At 40.9% G+C, this 21,896-nt stretch overlaps 1 protein-coding gene across 1 annotated transcript in view; it reads right to left on the reverse strand.

Moving 5' to 3' along the window:
• Positions 1–20,369: 20,369 nt before the first annotated feature.
• cdk13 (cyclin dependent kinase 13) overlaps positions 20,370–21,896 on the reverse strand; it is an 89,700-nt gene continuing 88,173 nt past the window's right edge. Inside the window, exon 14 of the mRNA XM_062520652.1 lies at positions 20,370–21,383. Coding sequence (XP_062376636.1) covers positions 20,698–21,383 — 686 coding nt within the window. The 3' untranslated portion in view covers positions 20,370–20,697. The remainder of the gene's footprint in view (positions 21,384–21,896) is intronic.

Below are 21,896 nucleotides of genomic sequence, written 5' to 3' on the forward strand. Positions count from 1 at the left end.
TTCCTGTTTGCCGGCTTCGCAGTCAATTTTGATTAGCTGTATTGAGTAAACGCGTATGCGTATCGAAACTCTTCAGCTTTGCTGTTAGACCCCCAAATATCAAACCAGAATTCTTACACTACATGGTCAGATAAACATTGCGATCACCTCAGAAAAGCTGTTGCTTCAAGAGTGTACATTATGTACGCATATTTAATCAGATATTGCCTCATTTGCATATTTAAAAAAACAAGTTAGACAAAGTGTAATACAAAAAGTATTTCTCTTAATATGAACATTAATCTGGTAGAAGTTTATGAGGATATCTATAAAGGGAAAAAAAGTCCCATTCACCTCTAGTGTAATAATAGTGTGATCTATAGTGTCACCTATTGTGGTCATTTTCAGGACTTTCGTCACGGATAGAGATTTTGGCACACATCCCACGTTGTTCAATGGGGTCATATTAGTCTAGAACAGTTGAGATATTCTCCGCTAAATGAAGCACATACAAATCTTTCTCAGGTCCTAGACTAGGTGTTATAATAAGACTTTTCCAGAGCTGCCAACTTTTCAAAAAACCTTGGAGTGAGATTCTGTCGGGGGTGACCAAAAGTTTGTCCCGCACTCCAAAATTATTGTTTCGATCCCGATAAGTCAAGAATTGTGATTTCGATACCTTTTCGATGCTTTTTAAAAAAACTATTTTAGTGTATTTGGTGATTTAATCATCATTATTATACGGCTCTTCACAATGCAAGTAGAACACTCCATTGACTTGAATGGGATTTCCCAACGTTCTACCGGTCATTATTTCTTGATAGATGACCGCTCCGAAGATATAATGACCGATGCCAATGGCAACGGGTTCACTCCGCTAGTTGTTGCGGAAGCCACGAAACGGTAGCCAAGTCATTGCTAAAGACACATTGAGATGAGTTTCTTTTCTCGTTTTGGCAAGTAGCCGTATAATAAGCGCGATAATGTATAGAACGCCGGTCATTATCGGAAAATAATTCCCTTCAGGACGAAGCAAAACCCCTCCGCTGCGCGTCGGGGTTCAGTTCATCCTGTCGGGAATTATTTTCCGATAATGACCGGCGTTCTATACATTATCCCTTACGTAACCTAATATTGAATATTGTGTGATCATTCACACCAGTGGCCATCTAAGATTCTGCTCGACCCTCCACACACACAGAAAATGATAGTCATATGTTTCTATATCATATATTTTGGAATTCATAACTGTACATATTTTGTTGATAATGTTGAGTATTTTACAATCTGCATAATTATTAGTAGCTTTTAATGTTTAGTCATTTGTGTACTGATTTCAAGACTATTACACTTACTCATAGGGCTATGTTTAAATGGTGTGTAGGCCTAGGTCTAATTGACCTATGGCTAAGTCCCGCCCCCTCCACTCACTCGGACAAACAGTCAACATTCGGTGACAGGCGCTAGGGCAGCCAACCCAGTAGGAGAAATTTCACAGGAGACAATACAGATACGTTAATGAAGCTATAAGCTCTAAAAGTTAACAGTAGTATAACTAGAGCCCTTTGGACAATACAACAGCTAACCATCATGTACGATTGCCAAAGTACAAAAACTAGTACATAACATGCCAATGAACTCAGCAAACAAACCAGCTAGCAAATTAAAATGCTAATTAAAGGCTCTACCATTAGGTCATATCGAGAATAATGCATGACGGAAATAACTGTGGACTAACTGTGGATAACTTGTAGACCATAAAGGTAAGAGTTCATTGTCTTTACGTTTAGCTATGTTCGCTGTCTAGTTTTTGAATGTGGCTAGCATCAGTTGTAATGTGATCATGTGAAAGCTTGATAGGACAGAACAAAATGAGTTCATGCTTTGTTTTATCGCTGGAGGATAGCCTATGACAACTGATTGCATTCCTTGCTAGTCAACGTTAAATGACTGCAAGTTTTGTGGATTTTTGAACATTGTCATGTGTTGTCTCTGCTATTATTAACCCCCCAAAGGACGGGTTAATTGCTGGAGTGCTGTAGTGTGAAAGCACCTAAGCGACATGTACAATGCACCTAGAAGCTAACGTTTTCGTTAACGTTGCCTAATGTTAGCTAACATTGGCCTAACCTTGGTTAAAGAGGTGTTGAACATCTTAAAGAGGTACACCTACTCTACTAGATTCAGAAAAAAAAAAACTTTAACCGACAAAAGTGAAGTGTTCCTTTAAGGTTCTCGTGAGCTTTTGGCAGACCAGACCAGTCACTAAGCCATGGGGTCAGGTTGCAACCAACCCAGGTCAGACCTGGTTTTGTTGGTTAAAGTTTTTTTTTTTTTGCTGAATCTAGTAGAGTAGGTGTACCTCTTTAAGATTTAAGAGGGTGCCCGGTGATATCCCTTGGGCAATTTTGTATATTAAGCCTTTCTTGTCCAATGTGTCGAATATAAGGCGGATATGGATGAGTTTCCTCTCTCACTCGGAGAACAAAATCTCCACTTCACAAGCATCTACATACACCAAACCTTTCAGTCTTATACCTAACCATGTTTAGAAGGATTTTGCAGAGGGGTTTGTTGATATATGATTCTTAGCCTGATTTACATGACATTTTATTCCAAAAAACATGGCGAAAATGGATTTTTTAAAGGCTGGTATAGTATTTTCTGATTTACTGAATAACTAAATGAGATATCCATAATTCCCTCTCTAAAATACTTTTCATCTCTTTTTTAAGCTGGCTTTGTCCAATGTTCAGATTTGATATTTTTATGTTTATGCAAATCAGCGCATATTTAATTACATCATACATAATTTGCATATTCAAACATTACATTTCAGAAAACTTGTAATACATTTATTTTTCATATTGATCTAAGTAATCAACTGGTGAAGTTTCATAGTGATATCTGCTTGTTCATTTTTTTACCCTATTCTCCTGTAGTATATCCGCCTTATAGTCAACACATTGGACAAGAAAGGCTTAATATATGAAATTGCCCAAGGGATATCACCGGGCACCCTCTTAAATCTTAAAGAGGTACCCCTAGTCTACTAGATTCTGCAAAAAAAAAAAACTTTAACCGACAAAGCCAGGTTCACCTAAATTATGGCATTTGGCTCCCGGACTATAACCTCAACAATAAAGAATGCCTCGTATTTAATGATTCTGCTGATTTTGCAACACACCGACAAACACAGGTGCAGAACGAGGTCCCATAAACTGATCTCTTGAGTGGGCTAGGCAATATTAGACTGTCTGCAGAACTGAACAGTGCAGGCAAGTTCACATTAAGAGCATGTTCGGGAAACAGTCTGTTATAGGCAAGCACACAATCAGTCAGAAGTATATACAGCAGTTGTAGGCCTTTTTCATAATAGCAGTGTGTGTAGTAAGTGAATGTGTGACAAATGGTAGGCCTATTTCTGTAAATGTTTATTAAGGCCTTGGCTCCAAGCCTATAGGGAGGGAAAGTAATCTCATCGCCATCTGGTGGTTGCGTTCCTAGAGGCTAGCGGAAGTGGATGGGATTTTCTTTTAGAAAAAATATATCTCGGCCCACGATGGGAAGTTAGTTAAATGCCTTCAATATGCTATGCATTTAGGTCAGCTCTATTGCTTCTAGTGGTCATACTTTATTTTTTAGGATCAGTTTAATTGTTTTGAGTTTGTTTGTAACATGGTGATAACGAACTACAGTAGCTAGCTACAGTAGCATTTGACGTCACCAGTTTGGGCGCTTCATCTCCAACTGATCAAAACGGCGAGGTTAGAGCGATATAAGCCATTTTCCATCACGTGTCGCACTAACTTTTGATGCACATCGTTTTTAAGCGAATTAACTTTTTAATGGAAAAAGGGGTAGGCCTACTGTCTTCCTCAACATTTGATTCAATAAGATAGGCTATATCAACGTTAATTCAAAAGTGCAGTTCAGGTCCCTTTCCACAGGTGTGTTAATCAAGCGCCATGCAGTCTGCATTGATAATCAAAGTGTTTGATTTTATAGGCCTACACCTGGGGAAAGCGACCAGATGAAACCCATAGGCTTACATAGAAAGGTGGCAAGTTGGCAAATAGGTTGCAACGTGTGTGGACAATTCGCCGTCGCCGAAAGCGTAAAAGGCTTTTTACACAAGACAAACATTTTCTTCCTCTTCGCCAGTTTCATGAAATAAAACGTGTTTATTTTATTGTATTTTATCTTATCAGTTTCAACAAAGTAAAGGTGGTGTAGCCTAGGCCTACTGTAGCACCAACGGAGTGTAAAGGCCTTGTAGGCAATTAAACAGCCCTACCATAAACCTAGGCTACCAGTGGAGCCCCTTTATCAATCTCAGCGTAAAACACGCGATTGCTGATTAAAAATTCCATTCCAATTCCAAAACCATTAAAGTCACTTGTTAAGGCGCCTATTGTAGCCCATTGTCCAATTTTCGTTCAACTAACACATCAACAAAATTATGGAGTAGCCGCTTATCTCCGGAGAGGCTGCAGGTTATAAACGGTGTCCCGTTATAAATACGGTATTAATGGACTCGGGCGTCGAGGAGGTCTTTGCCTCCCCCACGTCCATTAATTCCGTTGCCTATAACATAGCCTACCTTTGGTGCCGTTATTCCTTAACCTTTACAAGGGTGGGTTTTGAACATTCTAATACAAGATTCCATTCCGCAACAACTCAAGGTTATAAAATTCTTGATATGGCCACACCAGCTGATTCACCGGAAAGTAGGCCACTCTGAAAGTTTAATAGTCCAAATGTCTTACATGATGCGGGCGGGCGCAGGACTGAAAAATCGGTCCGCGCATACCTTCACTTGTACAACTGTGTAGGCCTAACAACATATTTCGCAATTCCCAGCAGGTCTTAGTCAACTGTAACTTTTGATGTCAAAACAGCCAAATTAAACACACTTCCAGTCAAATAGCCTATATGTCACAATACAAATGTGTAAATAAATACTTGCCTATTTTGTGGGACATAAGAAAAACAATTACAGCGCTTAGGTCTACATTATTCACAATCAGGAGAAACTATCTATGGCCATGATGTAGAGAGCACAAAATTGGTCCAAATTATCATCTTAGCTGGGCTACTAGTCAAGTCCATGACCAACAATAAATAGGCTAACTAAATAAATAAAAAATAAATAATGAATAACTTTTACTGTTTTGGTTGAAACTTTAGTTTATTTCAGAAAACAAACAAACCAGGACAATTGTAATAGCATAACTGAAACATCAATTGTTTTCCCCAATTCAACACCAAATACACAAAAATGCTGCTGGAACTGACATACTGTCAAACTGACAAGTCTTGTCACCCTTCACAACAACTGTCTTTTGCATGAAAGCATAATTTAGGATCCAGTGCTAAGGTTAAGGGTAGTCAGAGGTTAGCTGTGAAAGCATTCCTAAGAAAACCTTAATGCTGAATTACATAGGCCTAAAGAATATAGACTTTTCAGACAAAATACTTCAGTGTTGTATGACAATAAATAAATGCAATTAGCACCATTGAAAATTTGATAGACAGCCATATTCCTAATGTTGCTTTGTGAATTGTACTAATATGTTCCATTTCTTTTGCAGATACTGCACACATGATGCCTGGTACTGGTGATATGAAGGTATAACACAGATTTGACATTATGTCTACACCTTAAGGCAATTTCCATTTCATAGTCTTCTATACACTCAATCTAGAAATAGTTTCAACATGAATAGATGCAAGAAACCTGTTTCCAACTCAGCATTGAGGAGGAGAGCCAGGGTGGACCTGAATAACAGGTTAAGGGACATTGGTGAGAGTGAGGTGACACCTCCTCCCAAATACTTTAAGGATGTAGCTGAACTTGCCGAGGCAAACATCGGAGACACTGTGTTATTGGATCCCGAAGCAGCTGTAGATTCTGTGTTAGGGCAAAGGGCTTATTATGTTGATGATGATGATAATGATTATGATGAGGGCGACAATCTGAGAGACATGTCTGACTGTGAGGAATCTGCAAACCTCACAAGTTCCCTTTCCAACTGGGCATTGACTTATGGCATTTCGCATATTGCCCTCACTGCTCTCTTGGCCATCTTAACTGTATATCATTCAGATCTGCAGAGGGATGCCAGAACACTTCTACATACCAAAACAGTATATTCTGTCCAAGGGCTCTGTAATGGTGTATATTATTACTTTGGCATTGTTGAAGCCTTGAGAAACACACTGTGTCAGTGGAAGGACAAGCTGGTTGATGGTTGTTGTTTACCACTTCAGATCAGCATTGATGGCCTTCCACTCTTCAAGAGCTCTAGCATACAGTTATGGCCAATTCTGGGTATGCTGGTTAGTGCTCCGATGAAGGAGCCAATGGTAATAGGGCTGTTTTCTGGCACACATAAACCTGCCCCCTCTAAAGACTTTCTGGCAGATTTTGTGTGTGAGCTGTCTATACTCCAGGAAGGGTTCAGCATTGAGGGGAAGAGGTTCACCATGCGACTGCATTCCATCATTTGTGATACACCTGCCCGTTCATTTGTCAAAAACACTAAAGCATTCAATGGTTACCATGGATGTGACAAATGTATACAGAGTGGGGTGTATATAAATAATCGCATGACATACCCCCTTCTGGATAGTAGTCCGAGAAGTGATGAGGCTTTTGCAAGACAGGAGGATGAGGAGCATCACTTGGGTCCTCATGCCTTTGTAGGTTTGAATGTTGGATTGGTGTCACAGGTCCCACTTGACTATATGCACCTGGTGTGCTTGGGTGTGGTCAGGCGTCTCCTCCATCTGTGGCTCAAAGGCCCATTAGCTGTCCGTCTACCCTCCAGAGACGTGATCAGGATCTCAGAGAACCTTGTGCAATTGAGACAGCACATTCCAAGAGAATTTGCACGAAAGCCAAGGTCTCTGAAGGAAGTGGATATGTGGAAGGCTACAGAGTACCGGCAATTTCTTTTGTACACTGGACCAGTGGTGTTGCGGGATGTGCTGAACCCTGCAGCTTACTCCAACTTCCTCCTGCTGTCCACGGCTATGTCAATGCTGGTCTCTCCTCGTCTCTGTGTCACACACAGCGACTACGCCAACAGCCTCCTCCATGCGTTTGTCACTCACTTCAGTGCCATATATGGGAAAGATCAGGTTGTGTACAATGTTCATGGCTTGACACATTTAGCACAGGATGCTAAAGTCTTTGGAAGCTTAGACAAAATATCATCTTTCCCATATGAGAACTATTTATCAAGACTGAAGAGCATGGTACGCAAACCCTCCTGTCCACTGGCTCAAATAATAAGACGGCTATCAGAACAGTCTTCGTGTTCCCATGAGCCAAAAGCTGTACCACAGCTAAAAAGAGAACACAGTCGAGGCCCTGTGCCTGTTGGTAGTGGGGTTTGCCGTCAATATGACGAAATGAGTTTGGGGAATGTCACTGTTGGCACAAAGTCCAATGACTGCATGTTTCTCATAAGTGGGAATGTCTGTAGCATCAGCAACATCATTAAGTGCGCCAATGAGGTTCATGTTGCCTACAGACAATACCAGAACAGTAGTTCATTCTTTACATATCCTTTTGACTCGGTGTCCCTTCACATAGTGAGTATGTCTGAGCTGGAGTCCAACACTCAATTCACGACGATGGCTAATGTGAAGCAAAAGTGTGTGGCTTTGCCCTACAAGGGGAAACTAGTGATCATTCCCTTGTTTCACACAAAGGACTAGGCCCGAGTAAAGAGCTTTTCAGTTGTTAGTTTGTGAAAGAGCTTTTCAGTTTTCAGTTTGTGAAAGAGCTTTTCAGTTTTCCGTGTTTGCTTCCAGTTGTTGATTTGAAGGTTTTTTTGTCTTTACTACATTATGTTAGACATATTGTGGAGTCGTCTTCACTGATGAAGGCACAGCAAACATAGTACCATCTATTTGGTACAAGGAGGGACAGTGTGTGTGGCCAACCTGCAGCTCAGACACAAAAATTCAGAAAGCCGTAAGAAGATGCGAAGTGCCGGGTCCCGGATGGAAATTATTCAATGCCCGCATCATATTTCAAAGGGGTGAGAAACATTACAGAGCCATTCCACTGCACCATCCTCTGCTCCCTACCTAAAGGGGGAAATAATGTGGTAATGGTCACCGGCATACTCATATCTGGTGTCACAACCACCGGGCTCAAGGTAGCCGTGACATTAAAGATGGGGACCACACTGTAGCTAAAGGTTTAAATATAAGATATTTTATTATAACATTAAAAGAGTAAAGTCAGTATATGATAAAGAAAAGTGTAATGCAAAGTGTCTAGGGGTGATCAAACAAAGAGTGTAAAACGCGACGTCTATGTGCAAAGCTGGCAACGGGTTGCGGCTCTCCCCAGAGGAGCAGCCATGGAGCGCAGAGAGCAAGCCCAAGCGAATGAGCAGAGAGCAGAGCCAAGATCAGAGAGCCAGAGAGAACGCGTCCATTCCTCCTTCGTCGTAATATAGCACCACCCATTACTCCAAACACCAATGGGGTCCTTTCTCTGCAAATCAGGGAAACAAGGGGCAGAGCCCACACAGGCATTAGACCAGAGGGCGCGCAACCCCAGGACTGACCAGCAGGGTCTTAACACTGAAAAACAAGGTTTTGGGTGACCACATAAATGTTTAGGTACCTGTCAGTGTGTAATTGCTGTATTCTGTCATCAAACTAGATGACTTCAGTGAAGCCCTGAGTCATCTGAAAGACTACCTACAGAGTGGAACAGCAGGCCTCCAGTCAGAGGAAGAAGACCTACCAAAGAAGAGGAGATGGAAGCAAAGGTATGCACATTGAGGATCATAGTTTTCACATGCATACTATAAGGCCTTTCTTAGTACAAATACAAACCTGTCCATGGAGTAATTGTGCTATCTCACATTTCCCCTGTCTTCACTAGATACCTAGACTCAGACAGTGACTCTGAACCCACTGAAATGGCTAACAGAGGACCTATGAAGCCATCCACCACCAACACCGTACATCAGAAAAATGTGAACATTCCTTTACCCTCTGTGCCACTGTGTGATGAATCTTTCAAGTCAATGCTGGACAAACCTTGTGTGAACATTGTGGGACACTGTGATGTTATTTGATTGTAATTGGCACATCAGTATTTCTTCAATATTTCTCAATAGCCAATGCTGCTACAGATCCAGGGAGCACCTTTGTCTTCAGCCCAACTTTTAGGGTGGGACACAACACTGGCCCTATAACCTGCACAGGTGAGACAAATTTAAATTGTGAAAACTGCACCTGACACATAACAGCCTTCACATCCAGTTCTGTTGGAGTTCCTGTTTGTTGAGTGTTGAGTAGCTGGTCAATTTGATGATGAGAATCATACTGTACAATTTCTAAATGAATATGCAGAGAAGCAGCATTTGGATTGTGAATTTCTTCTCTATCTCACCAATCTTTCAGCGGCAGAACTGCATGGCCTGTTGCTAGTAGAAAATATCAAGCAGCTTGCCACCATCGTCAATGAGGTGTTGGCAAAAGTATTGAGCAGTAATGGCCAGCCAACATGTCCTGAAATGCCCGAGGACTTTCAATTCCCCCTCGACAGTATAGAGGAAGTAAGGCGTTTTGAGGAGTGGCTAAAGAACCCTCAGAATGACGGGCAAAAACAAGCCTTGGTAAGCATTTTCATTAAAATCAAGAATGTGATAAATCTGACAGATCATTGAATTTGCCCTGACGGACCTTCAGGACACAGCCATTGAAACCGACTTGCACCAATCATGGAGATGGGTGTTGCCTCTTCACTTTCTGTTGCCATTTATTTTTGGATGTTTAACAAGAACTGATGGGCTCCAGATCAATTGTCAATGTGGTCAGGGTGACGTTAAGACAGGTAATTGTAATGCAGGTTGCAACTTCAAGACAGCACACTGACTATGTCAGAACATAGATGGTACTGACTGATTTGGGGGGGGGGGGAGGCTAGCAGCACTATTGTCATGTTTACTCTATTCATTTTTCTCCCTCATGTCCACATAGGTGACCGCCCTCTCCTCTGTTGGGGGGCTTGATGTGAAGAAGGTGACCTGGAACGTGTTGGCCACAATGTTTTCCTGCCCTGTGGCTCGCAGGATCAATTGGAAGGGGGTCAATGAGAAAATGGGATTTCATAAGATGGCATCCAAAGTCATCTTAACCCGTAAGTATTACTCCAATGGTTTCCATCACAATGACTGCCCGTGATGATGAATTGGCATGTGTTCACTTAATGTGCATCAACTCATCCGACACTTAGTCTATCCAAACAGATTAGAGCATCTGTTTACTAGTGGCGGTTGCTGCTCTTTAGAATAGGGGAAGCTCTGATAAAAAACTATTTCTAAATTAATTATTAAATTAATATTATTGCTGCTATATTGTTATTTGAGGGGAAAATATAGGCTATCCCAAAACCCAGAATAGACAAAACAGTATAGCCTACCTTAGGGTTCTGAGTATGGTTAGAACAACTGAGCTTACATTGTACCAGTTCACTTTGAGGGGTTACAAAGTTTTTTGGTAGCCTACAACATACAGTTATAGTGCGTGACTATTCCTACGTTCATCTGCCTTGCTGTTTAATTTTGAATCTCCCCTTTTGTAGTCAGGCAGCCATGGGGTCCGATCTGGTTTTGTCGGTTGATTTTTTTTTTTTTTTGGCAGAATCTAGTAGACTAGGGTAGCTCTTCAAGATTGATGAGGGTGCCCGGTGATATCCCTTCGGCAATTTTATATTAAGCCTTTCTTGTCCAATGTGTTGAATGTAAGGCGGAGATACTACAGGTGAATATGCTAAAAACAAAACAAAAAACAAGCAGATATCACTATGAAACTTCACCAGTTGATTGCTTAGATCAATATGAGAAATGAATAAACTCTGAACATTGGCTAAAGCCAGTTTCAATGTGTTGTTTTCATTTTGTTGACATGACAGATGAAAAGTATTTTACAGGGGGAATTATGGATCTCATTTACTTATTCAGTAAATTAGACAGTACTACAAGCTTTTTTACAAAATCAATTTTCGCCATGTCCTTTGGAATAACATGGTTAGGTATAAGACTGAAATGTTTGCTGTATGCAGATGCTTGTGAAAAGAAGATTTTGAGGAAACTCATCCATGGGTGCTATTTCTCACTTGGACTGTATTTAAGTAGCCTACATTATATTTGAGTTGATTTGCATTTGATAGGATAGTGATAGGAGGTATTTCCTATTTCCTTTTTTCTATGATTTTGATGATATTTCATGACATTTTTCATTATAGTTATCGTTCTGGGTGTTAACGGCCTGCAAGTGAGAGATGCTAGCACCCATGCTGATTTTCCTCTCTCACTCTGAGAACAAAATCTCCACAAGCATCTACATACACACACTTTTCACTTTTCTCATACCTAACCATATAAGGCAGGTTTTCACAGAAGGGATTGTTAATAATATTATTCTTAGCCTGATTGTGTGCATAGCAAAATTTTACTCTTAACAGGCTATTGGCATTATTTCCTGATTCACTGGATAACTACATGAGATAGCCATAATTCCCCCTGTAAAGTACATGTAATCTCTTATGTCAACAAAAAGAAAAGATAAAAAACAAATCAAGTGGCTTTATCCAATATTCATATTTTATCTTTTTAAATTTAGGCTAGCATATCAGCACATATTTAATTGTATCATGCCTAATTTGCATATTCCAACATGAAATTACAGAGAACTTGTAATACATGTATTTTTCATGTTGATTTAAGCAATCAACTGGTGAAGTTTCATAGTGATATCTGCTTTTTTTTTTGTTTGTTTTACCCTATTCACCTGTGTATCTCCGCCTATAGCATATACTGTAGGCTAACACGTTGGACAAGAAAGGCTTAATACACAAAATTGCCCAAGGGATATCACCGGGCACCCTCCTAAGTCTTAAAGAGGTACCCCTTGTCTACTAGATTCTGCAAAAAGAAAAAGAAGAAAAAAAACTTTAACCGACAAACCATGCAGGTTCACCTAAATTATGGCATTTGGCTGCTGGACTGGGGAAGGCTATCACATGGCTTATGAAATTCACGTCAACATTAGCATAATCTGCGAGCTATGTAGCTACAACTTAGCCTAAATACATAGGCCTACCTGAAACAAAAGCAAATCACAAACTCTAACTCCACATTACGGTGTTATACATTTGAGCTGCAACTTGCTTTGCCGGTAATGTTCCGTAACTCTCACACATCCCTGAACTTGAAACCAGAGCCCGTCTATCTAGACAGTAAAGGAAAGTTGAAACTCTATGCAACATGTGCTTTCAATCATAACCGGGCTTCCCTGGAAATGACGATTTTGTGGCGTTCATCCAATGAACATCTAGCTGTGTCTGCACTGACCCCAGCCCACTCTGGTAGCCTACTAAGTGCTATAACAAGGTCAGGCAGTGTCTAGTGTAGTGCTACGCAGGGGCGCCAGCAGAAACTAAGATGGAGTATTGGGATTGAGCCTTACAGACAGACAGACAAACAAACAGACAAACAGACGCCGGTCCACATCTCGCATTTACGATATCAAACTCACCTTTTGTGGACCTACAACAGTAGGCTATTAGTAATATAATCGTGTCTGTGTCTGTTTTCCAATAGGATCAGTGCGCAAATGTGTCACAACTGCAAATGCTACAGATGATGACATACTACATCATGCTATCCGATGGTTCTCGTTGGCCCATGATCGGTTTGGAGGCCGCCAGGAGAGGATGAAACAGCGGCAGCGGCAGCAGCAGGAGCAGGAGAGCATGGAGAGACAGCGGCAGCAGCAGGAGCAGGACAGCATGTAGAGACAGCGGCAGCCGTCACCGCAGCAGCAGCAGCAGCATCACTACCAGTAGCAACCAACTCCCTCCCTGCCTTCCAAAACCACACAACTTTTTTTTATTATTATTTGTTTTTATTTTTATTTTTAGGTCTACAGCACGTGGAGCTGTTTTGTGCAACATGTTGGAATTGATCACGTTTCATGGTTTAAGTTCATGTAGTAGCCTACATAGGCTATGAATCATTTCTCGTGGCTTGTGAAGTGTGTCATGAAGTTGAGTTCATGTAATAAATCTGAAACATTTCTCTTGACTTCTTTTGTTTAATTCCCTGATTGATTCCATTATAGCCTATCCAGCCACAATGTAACTTTGTATAGCAAGTTAAAAATGTGAACATGTAAACCTTAGTTAACTGTGACAACCCTTCCATAATTAGCCTACTAAGAAAACAACCATTATAAGGATCATATTTTAAAAATGCCATGGATAAGGCAAAATAGAAGCTGGCAGTGGTCTGGTACACAGACCCGTATCGCATCCGTAGGAGTCTGAGAAGCAGGTCCGTGCCACATCTGTAACGGAGGATCAGACGGAGGACAAGCGCTGGTCCATATCCGCCGCAGATATGTACCACGGATCGATACCACACCCGTACCTAGGGGGGGATCATACGGACCTGGGGCCTCATTTATAAAACTTTCTTACGCACAGATTTGATCTAAGACCGTGCGTACGCTCAAATCCATGCCAACGCTCAGATTTATAAAGACCGTCTTTGACGTGGAAAAGTGCTTATCTCCACGTCAGGTTCCAACCTGACGTACGACCATTTCCTTGTGGTAGTGCCAGGGTACTGCAAGTAATCTGAGGTCCAAATGCGATGAATTATCAAAATTCCAAGAAGACCAACGATCTCATGTAGTTCTCTACCATATGCATGATCAATATCAGCAGAAGTTGTAAGTAGTAAGTATAGAAGTTAAAGTTTTAACTAATTCTAAAGGTTGGAAAAGGAAAGTGAAAAAATCCTGTAATATTGTAGTGGAGGCTAAAAGTGGAGGCTAAAAGTAAGTAAACGCAGTTTATTCACCCCAGACATTTCAAAAATAGAGTTTATCAACCTCTCCAAAGACGTATTCACCTATTTCAACTTTTAACATTGAAAAAGCACACTGTATTATCTGCATTCACAATATGAACACTCATCAACACGAACCATTTAATCCACCAATCTTGAATTTCCCCTTGGGGATCAATAAAGTATCTATCTATCTATCTATCTATCTATCTATCTATCTATCTATCTATCTATCTATCTATCTATCTATCTATCTATCTATCTATCTATCTACCTATCTAGCCTATCTATCCATCTATCTATTTTATAAACACTTGATAATATCCTCTACCATAATCAAACATATTCTGAATGCGTTATGAAACGGCGCATTACCGTGATCACAGAATTCATGGGTTATACACTTCTTATTTTACTAGCCTACTACACCCGTGCCATGCCTAGGCTATATCTTATCTATTTCAAAGCATTCAAAAAAGCAGGCAGGCCATAGAGTCATCTATATATTTAATGTTCCCATCGATATTGACCATAAAGTGTCCATTTACGCTTGTTTAGAAGAGGGAAATATGACTTGCGTTCATGATATTCCAAGCTCCACAACAGAAAGATAATCTTATAATGTAGGCTATATATGGACAGGTATTTTTCAGCATCTTTACATCGCAAATAGACATAATCTATAGATAGATAGACAGATAGATAGACAGATAGATAGATAGATAGATAGATAGATAGATAAATAGATAGATAGATATTTTATTGATCCCCAAGGGGAAATTCAAGAATTTGGTGTTAACATTCCATTCTCACGGTAATTGCATTGTTGCCTTTATCAAACGCACGCACAGGCGCATAACCGTGATCACAGAATTCATGGGTTACCCACTTTATATAAAATTATATAAAGTATATGTATATAATATGTAAATAGACATAATCTATCCTCTGAAAAGCAGAGTTTTGCATCTTCATAATTGCGGCCAAGTTGCAATGAGTTATAGCACGCGTCTGATTGCATAGCCTCTGTCTGATGGCAGTGCCCAAGACCAGATGGCAATACGTGGATAATAACAATTAGGATAATGCAGGCTAAAATATGAAAAGATATAAAGGTAGGCCTAAAGGTCACTGGACATTCTTGAAAGTAAACAGTCGCTGACATCGATATTGCTTGAATCCCGACGCGCAGAATGAATGAAGAATGACCGGTGAACTACTTATAGGCTACTATTCGCTATACAGTAAAAACATAGCCTATCCATAAACGTTCGGTCTACATGACATACAGTATCTCGCTTATAATGTAGTCCGCCGTAGGCTACATGGGCAGTATCTAACCCTGGGTCATATTGGAAACGCCATACTGTACCATAACGTATAGGCCTAAATTAGTATGATGTACTGTAGGTATTTCCGTCATAAGGTAGCCTACTATGTTCTATTACCAAAGTAAACCTACTACATTTGCCACACATTGCCTACTACATTACTGCAAGCAGAAGGAATAAAAGCAAGCAGAGGACAATGGACATGGATGCATATTTCTTTCCAGAAAGCGCTGCTTGGAAAATTATTATTAATTATTCGAACTAACAGCGCATAAACATAGGTTAACATCAGATGGCATAGGCTAGGCCTTTACAGTTTTCAATATATGTATTTTAGGTACAACTTAGCCATTGATTGCATTAAAGCCTATGCTAATGATGTTGATGAGGGGGCGTGTACAAGGCGGAGACCTAAAATCACCCGGCTGCGCACAAATTCACGTTCATTTGCGATTTATAATGGCCACATCTGCAAGAGTGGCGTACGCACGTTTTTTTGTGCGTACGTTCGTTTCTCTGAATCACACGTACGATCATATCAGAAATGATCTAAGATCAAATGAACGATGGTTTCTACGCGATACTTTTATAAATGAGGCCCCTGGACCAGTGCAAGTCCATATCTGCCGCAGATCCGTCAAACGGATCCAAAACAATTTTGGACCGATGTGCGTTTGGAAGCCGGATCAGGTCCATTATTCAGATCCGTGCCGGATGTTGTGGTAGATGTGGCCCAGTTCCGTCCCGTGTAGTTTTGCTATCTGGGTACTGTAATAATAATAAATACAGTATGCACATTTACAAATAAATAGATGTTATGGGTAGGATAGGGTAATGCAATTGTCCAGAGGGGGAGTGCGGCCTTATTGTCCCTGTCAAGGTTGCCATGGTTGTGGACACCCCAACAGGCACAGGCAAGACACAGGATGCAAAATACAATTGAAAGAGGGTGGGAATAGTGTAGTATCAGAATAGACAGGTTTAAGATTAAATAAATACAGTGCAAGGCAGTTCAGTGATAATGTATTAATAATAACTGTAATATTGAAGTACACATGATATGAGGTAGATGAGCAGAACAGGTTGATTGACTTGTTTGTTGTAAGGGTGGGTGCTATTTCTGAGTGTTCAACAGAGTGACAGCTTGGGGGAAGAAGCTGTCTCTGTGACATCTTGTTTTGGTAAACAGTGCCCTGTATCGTCTCCCAGAGGGAAGGAGGTTGAACAGTTTGTGACCAGGATGTGAGGGGTCTGTAGAGATTTGTGCTGCCCTTTTCCTGACCCTGGACCGGTAAGGTCCTGGATGGAAGGGAGGTCAGCTCCAATAATCCTCTCTGCAGCCCTTAATGTCTGTTGCAGTCTAGCCTTGTCTCGTTTGGTGGCTGACCCATACCAGACAATGATGGAGGTGCATGACAGACTGAATGATCGCTGAGTAGAAAGTGGTAAGCAGCTGCTTAGGCAGATTAAACTTCCTCAGCTGCCTTAGGAAGTATAACCTCTGCTGGGCCTTCTTCTGGATAGTGTCAATGTGGGAAGACCATTTTAGGTCCTGTGAGATGGTTGATCCCAGGAACCTAAAGGAATCCGCATTGAACACTGTGTCGTTCTGAATGGCAAGAGGGGGGAGAGGGGGATCCTAAAGTCCACTGTCATCTCCACGGGGTTCTTGGGGTTAAGCTCCAGGTGGTTCTGACTGCACCACTGGACCAGCTGCTCCACTTCCTGTCTGTAAGCAGACTCATTACCATCCTGGATCAAACCAATGACGGTGGTCATCCGCTAACTTCTTCTATTCTTCTATTCTATCGACTCTTCTCTATTCTGTGGAATAATCCTGTTGTTTTCAAGTAATATCCTACAAAATAGGCTATAACTAAAACATTGTTCGCCAGGATGTTTGATGTATGCAATTAAATCTGTAACATTCAGATTTATTACTTCCTCTAGTTGTTCTAGGCTGCATTCAGACTGCCAGCCAAAAGCCGTTTTTTAGCCCATCCAGACTAGAACCGGATGGCACTTTTTTTCTGAACAGCGACAAATCACAAGAAGTGCGATTTTTGCCAAATGGATCCAAACCACCTCTGGGAGGTAGTTTCAGTCTGAACAGCTCCCAACACTCGCTCCCACCAATGCGCCAGACCACCCACCTATTTCGAGTTGTGGCTACGTTTTGTGATGGCTAAATCTTTTTACCATGTTGTATTAACATTTGACTAAACAATACTCAATGTTAAACAGTGTCTGAGCTGTTTCTATGGAAGTTGCAAGAATCCACGTTGTTCTTCTATTAAATGCTGTTAAATAACTAAATGTACCACAAAGACCACTGTCGCTCAGTCACATTCTCTCTGCAAAAATAAATCACGCTGGTCTATTTGTTTCCATCTCCTGCTGCAACTTTTAAGTATGTTAGACCCCCAAATATCAAACCAGAATTCTTACACTACATGGTCAGATAAACATTGCGATCACCTCAGAAAAGGTGATGCACGCATATTTAATTAGATATTGCCTCATTTGCATTTTTTTTAAAAACAAATTGGACAAAGTATAATACAAAAAGTATTTCTCTTAATATGAACATTAATCTGGTAGAAGTTTATGTGGATACCTATAAAGGAAAATAAAAGTCCACCTCTAGTGTAATAATAGTGTGATCTATAGTGTCACCTATTGTGGTCATTTTCAGGACTTTCGTCTCAGATAGAGATTTTGGCACACATCCCATGTTGTTCAATGGGGTCATATTAGTCTAGAACAGTTGAGATATTCTCTGCTAAATGAAGCGCATACAAATCTTACACAGGACCTCTACTATGTAAATGAGTGTGTACATGTGTGCACTTGCTTTTGTGTATTTTGTACTCTGTCTGAGTTTTTGCTGTGAGTGTGTGTGTTTTTTATGTGTCTGTGTTCATTTGTGAGTGTGTGTGTGTGGAGGGGGGTGTAATGGGGTGTGTGTGTGTTTTTTTTTTTTAAGTGTGTGCACTGCGCGTACATGTTTATGTGTGTGTGCGTGCATATGCCTGCCTGTCTACTGTGTGTGTGTCTTTGTGAGCCTGGATGTGTGCTTATGTATATTTATGTGTTTGTGCATGCGTGTGCTTATGTACGTATTTTAATTTATTGTATGGTCCCCCATGAACCAAATTACACACAACTTGGCATACATTCAGAGGGTGTCATAATGATCCTACACTTCAAATTTCATGCAGTTTTGAACCTGACAACCAAAGACACCTGCGATTACAATGGCTCATTGTTGCAATTTAATTTTTGACTAGGTGACGCTATACATTAAATGAGTGGTTATGAGATGGGTTGACATTGCCTCTAGGCCCCACAATTCTCAAGATATTCACAGAAAACTGTGTCTGGCTATCTACAGGCCAGCTGGTGTACAGTCACTAAATGTATTGTATAATATTGTTTATTATTTATAATAATAATTTATTGTATGGCCCCCCATGAACGAAATTCCACAAAACTTGCCATGCATTCAGAGGGTCTCATAATGATCCTACACTGCCAATTTCATGCAAATTTGACCATGTCAGGTCAGAAATATCTGCGATTACAACACCTTATTTTTGCTTTTTCCTTTTTAACTAGTTGGCGGTATATGAAATGAGTAGTTATGGGATGGGTTGATATGGCCCCCATACAAAACATACAAAAAAGGTGGTCCTCCTACAATTCTCGAGATATTCACCAAAAACTGTGTCCGCCCTACCCTCCTTTCGAGGATCAAAGTGAAAAACAATGGTTCCATGCTATCCTTGTGGGGCTACATGCCCAAAAAATGTGTGCACCCCAGTCTTTCAGTGACCTGGGATTTCTTGACAAATATTTGCTCAGGAGAAGAAAAAAAAGAGGAAAAATCTGACTAAACCTTTGCCGCACGGTGGTCCTAATTAAATAGCCTTCCAACAGTTTGAAACGGAGCTTGCCACAAATGTAGTAGTTTCAGTTTCTGTCGCTCAATCGTGCACATGCATGCATGCATTCAATGAACGCTCATACCACCACTTTACATGTAGTTGTATGGCTCTATGTTTAACCACATCGAATTGGCAAGTATTTCCTCCTGGGGCCTGTACTACGAAGCGGGGTTACTGGCTTAGTTGGGTAACTTCGAGAGTAAGTTGATCACGTGTGGCGTAACTTCCCGGTTAACCCGTACTACGAAAGGTGGATAGGTTTTAACCGAGGTATGCTGCCATGGCAATTTACCCGAGGTTTGCGGTTAACCACACCCGTTATAGGCGAAGTACCACCCCAAAATGTCGAGCTCCAATAATGGATCTTCCAGGTAGCCTACGTCGACATTGTGGGGTGGTACTTCGCCTATAAAGGGTGTGGTTAACCGCAAACCTCGGGTTAACCAAGAACATAAACTGCTCGGAGCAGGTTTGAGATGCAGCGTAAATTGCCATGGCAGCATACCTCGGTTAAAACCTATCCACCTTTCGTAGTATGGGTTAACCGGGAAGTTACGCCACACGTGATCAACTTACTCTCGAAGTTACCCAGCTAAGCCAGTAACCCCGCTTCGTAGTACAGGCCCCTGGCCCCTGATGGCAGAAACGTTTGTTTTTGAAGTTTAAATTAAATTTAAATGTAAAGACTGCAACCCTACCAACATATTCAGGGATACTGATACATACAGTATAAAATGGATATGAAGCAGCAATTCAAAAATGTGACGAATGAGTAATGTGATGGCCAAGACAATATAAAACTGGCTATATCATACTAATATAAATCATGTTTTCCAGAAATTATATTACTGCTCCCTTACGACAGCCATCAATATTGTCACTCTCACGCACACCAGAGTTATTGTTGGCATTTCTTTAATAAATTCTGCCCAGAGAAAAAGTATAAAAAGACATTGGTTGCACATCTTTTTTTGCGCTTGGTTAAATGTCTTAAAAAACTATTTTCAACATTATCATAGATCTACACAAGGGCTGGTGGGTGTTGTTAACAAGAACACCTGATTTCCAACGTCATTCAGTAGATTCTCATACATTCAGTCAGCCAAGTGCTTCTGGTCTCCATACAGTCTAATTTAAATCCTCCATTGAAGAATCAGATGATCTTCAGGTGTTCAAAAAATATCTTCAAAATTAATATTACTCAATGTCTAATCCATACATACAATAATTCTTCCAGCTTTATTCAGTAGTTCAAAACGTCTTTTAACACAGTTGTCCTTGGTGCTGGTGAAGTCTTTAGCCATACAGGTTCTCTTAAATTTCAAACTAATGATGATGAATGATGATGAAATTACACACAGACACACAGACACACACACACACACACACACACACACACACACACAAATGTATGAGCAGGAAAAGCTCATCATGAAAGATATCCTGGGAGTTTGTCTATTACAGAGGAGTATAACATCTTCAAACAGTATCTTAATATTAATAAGAATCCAGTAAACATATTCCTTGCATAAGGGTTTAGAATGGCGGTCAGAAAGGACCTCTCAATGATGCAGTGCTTATGTGAGGGGCAAATCCATGGGGAAGAGGTGGGGCTCCAGACTGAGAGGGTGATTCCCATGCTTGGCCATGCTGAGAGGTCACTGTTGAAGGAGGAAATGGCAGAGCACCATCCTTTCCTGAAATGGTGTGGTTGTAAAGTTGGAGGCTGGAGGAACCATTGACCGGTACTGGGCTTTGGCTGTATTCAAAACGGTGGTCCTTATCACCACTGAAGACCATACTGTTTATGTTATTAGTACCTCCCCCTGACCCTGCTGTTGCAACTCCTGTAACTCCCCCCGGTAAAGAATCCTGGGGCACTGTCGTACCGGCAGCAACGGGCTCTTGCTTATGGACGCCACAATACGCGTCCCTTAGAGTATGTACTGGTATTTTCCCACTCATTGTATGACTTAGGTAGCTATCCGGAAAACTTGACGAGGGGAAGTGGGGAGGCCCAGGGAATTCACCTTCAGAACTAGGACCCTCCACACCCAAAGGAGGAGGAGGATACTCAGGCAAGTGACACTGTTTGATTTCAGAGCCTTGTCGATAGTCCAGATCTTCACAATGAGGGGGTGGCTCAGGAGGCTCTGGAGGTCTCTGGTCTGGAGGTAAGATGGGTAAAGACTCCTGTGATCTGGAAGAGGACAGCATCTCACTTCGAATAGATACTGCAAAAGAAAACATCTATTAGCCAACAGCTCAAAGAAATGCTTACAAAAATTAGTAGGGCCTGGTTGAGCAGCTGGCAGTTGACACAGGTGCAAATCAGCAATGATGATGCTCCTTGGGCGCAAATATGCGTCCTTGGCATTCTACGACATATAGGGCTGGGCGATATGGACCAAAAGTAATATCCTGATATATTTAGGCTGAATATCGATATACGATATATATCCAGATATTTTTTCCGCAAAGTAGCTGCTAGAACAAAGCACCCTTAAAATCTGATTTAAGGCCCCCTTAAAATAAGATTGGTTACACAAACACCCCCTTAACATTTTCCCTCATGTATTTAAGGTTTTCCCCTTATTATCTTAAGAAATCCCTTAAACCATTGCACAAATGTCCAGCAGCCTAAAGGAAAACCCATATTATTATCTGAGTCAATGCTGATAAATGAAGTTAATTAACCACTTTTGACAATTGAAAATAAATAAATCTGCTAATATCATTACTCTTCA

The sequence above is a fragment of the Sardina pilchardus genome, chromosome 19 (assembly GCF_963854185.1).
Source record: "Sardina pilchardus chromosome 19, fSarPil1.1, whole genome shotgun sequence".
Lineage (NCBI taxonomy): Eukaryota > Metazoa > Chordata > Actinopteri > Clupeiformes > Clupeidae > Sardina > Sardina pilchardus.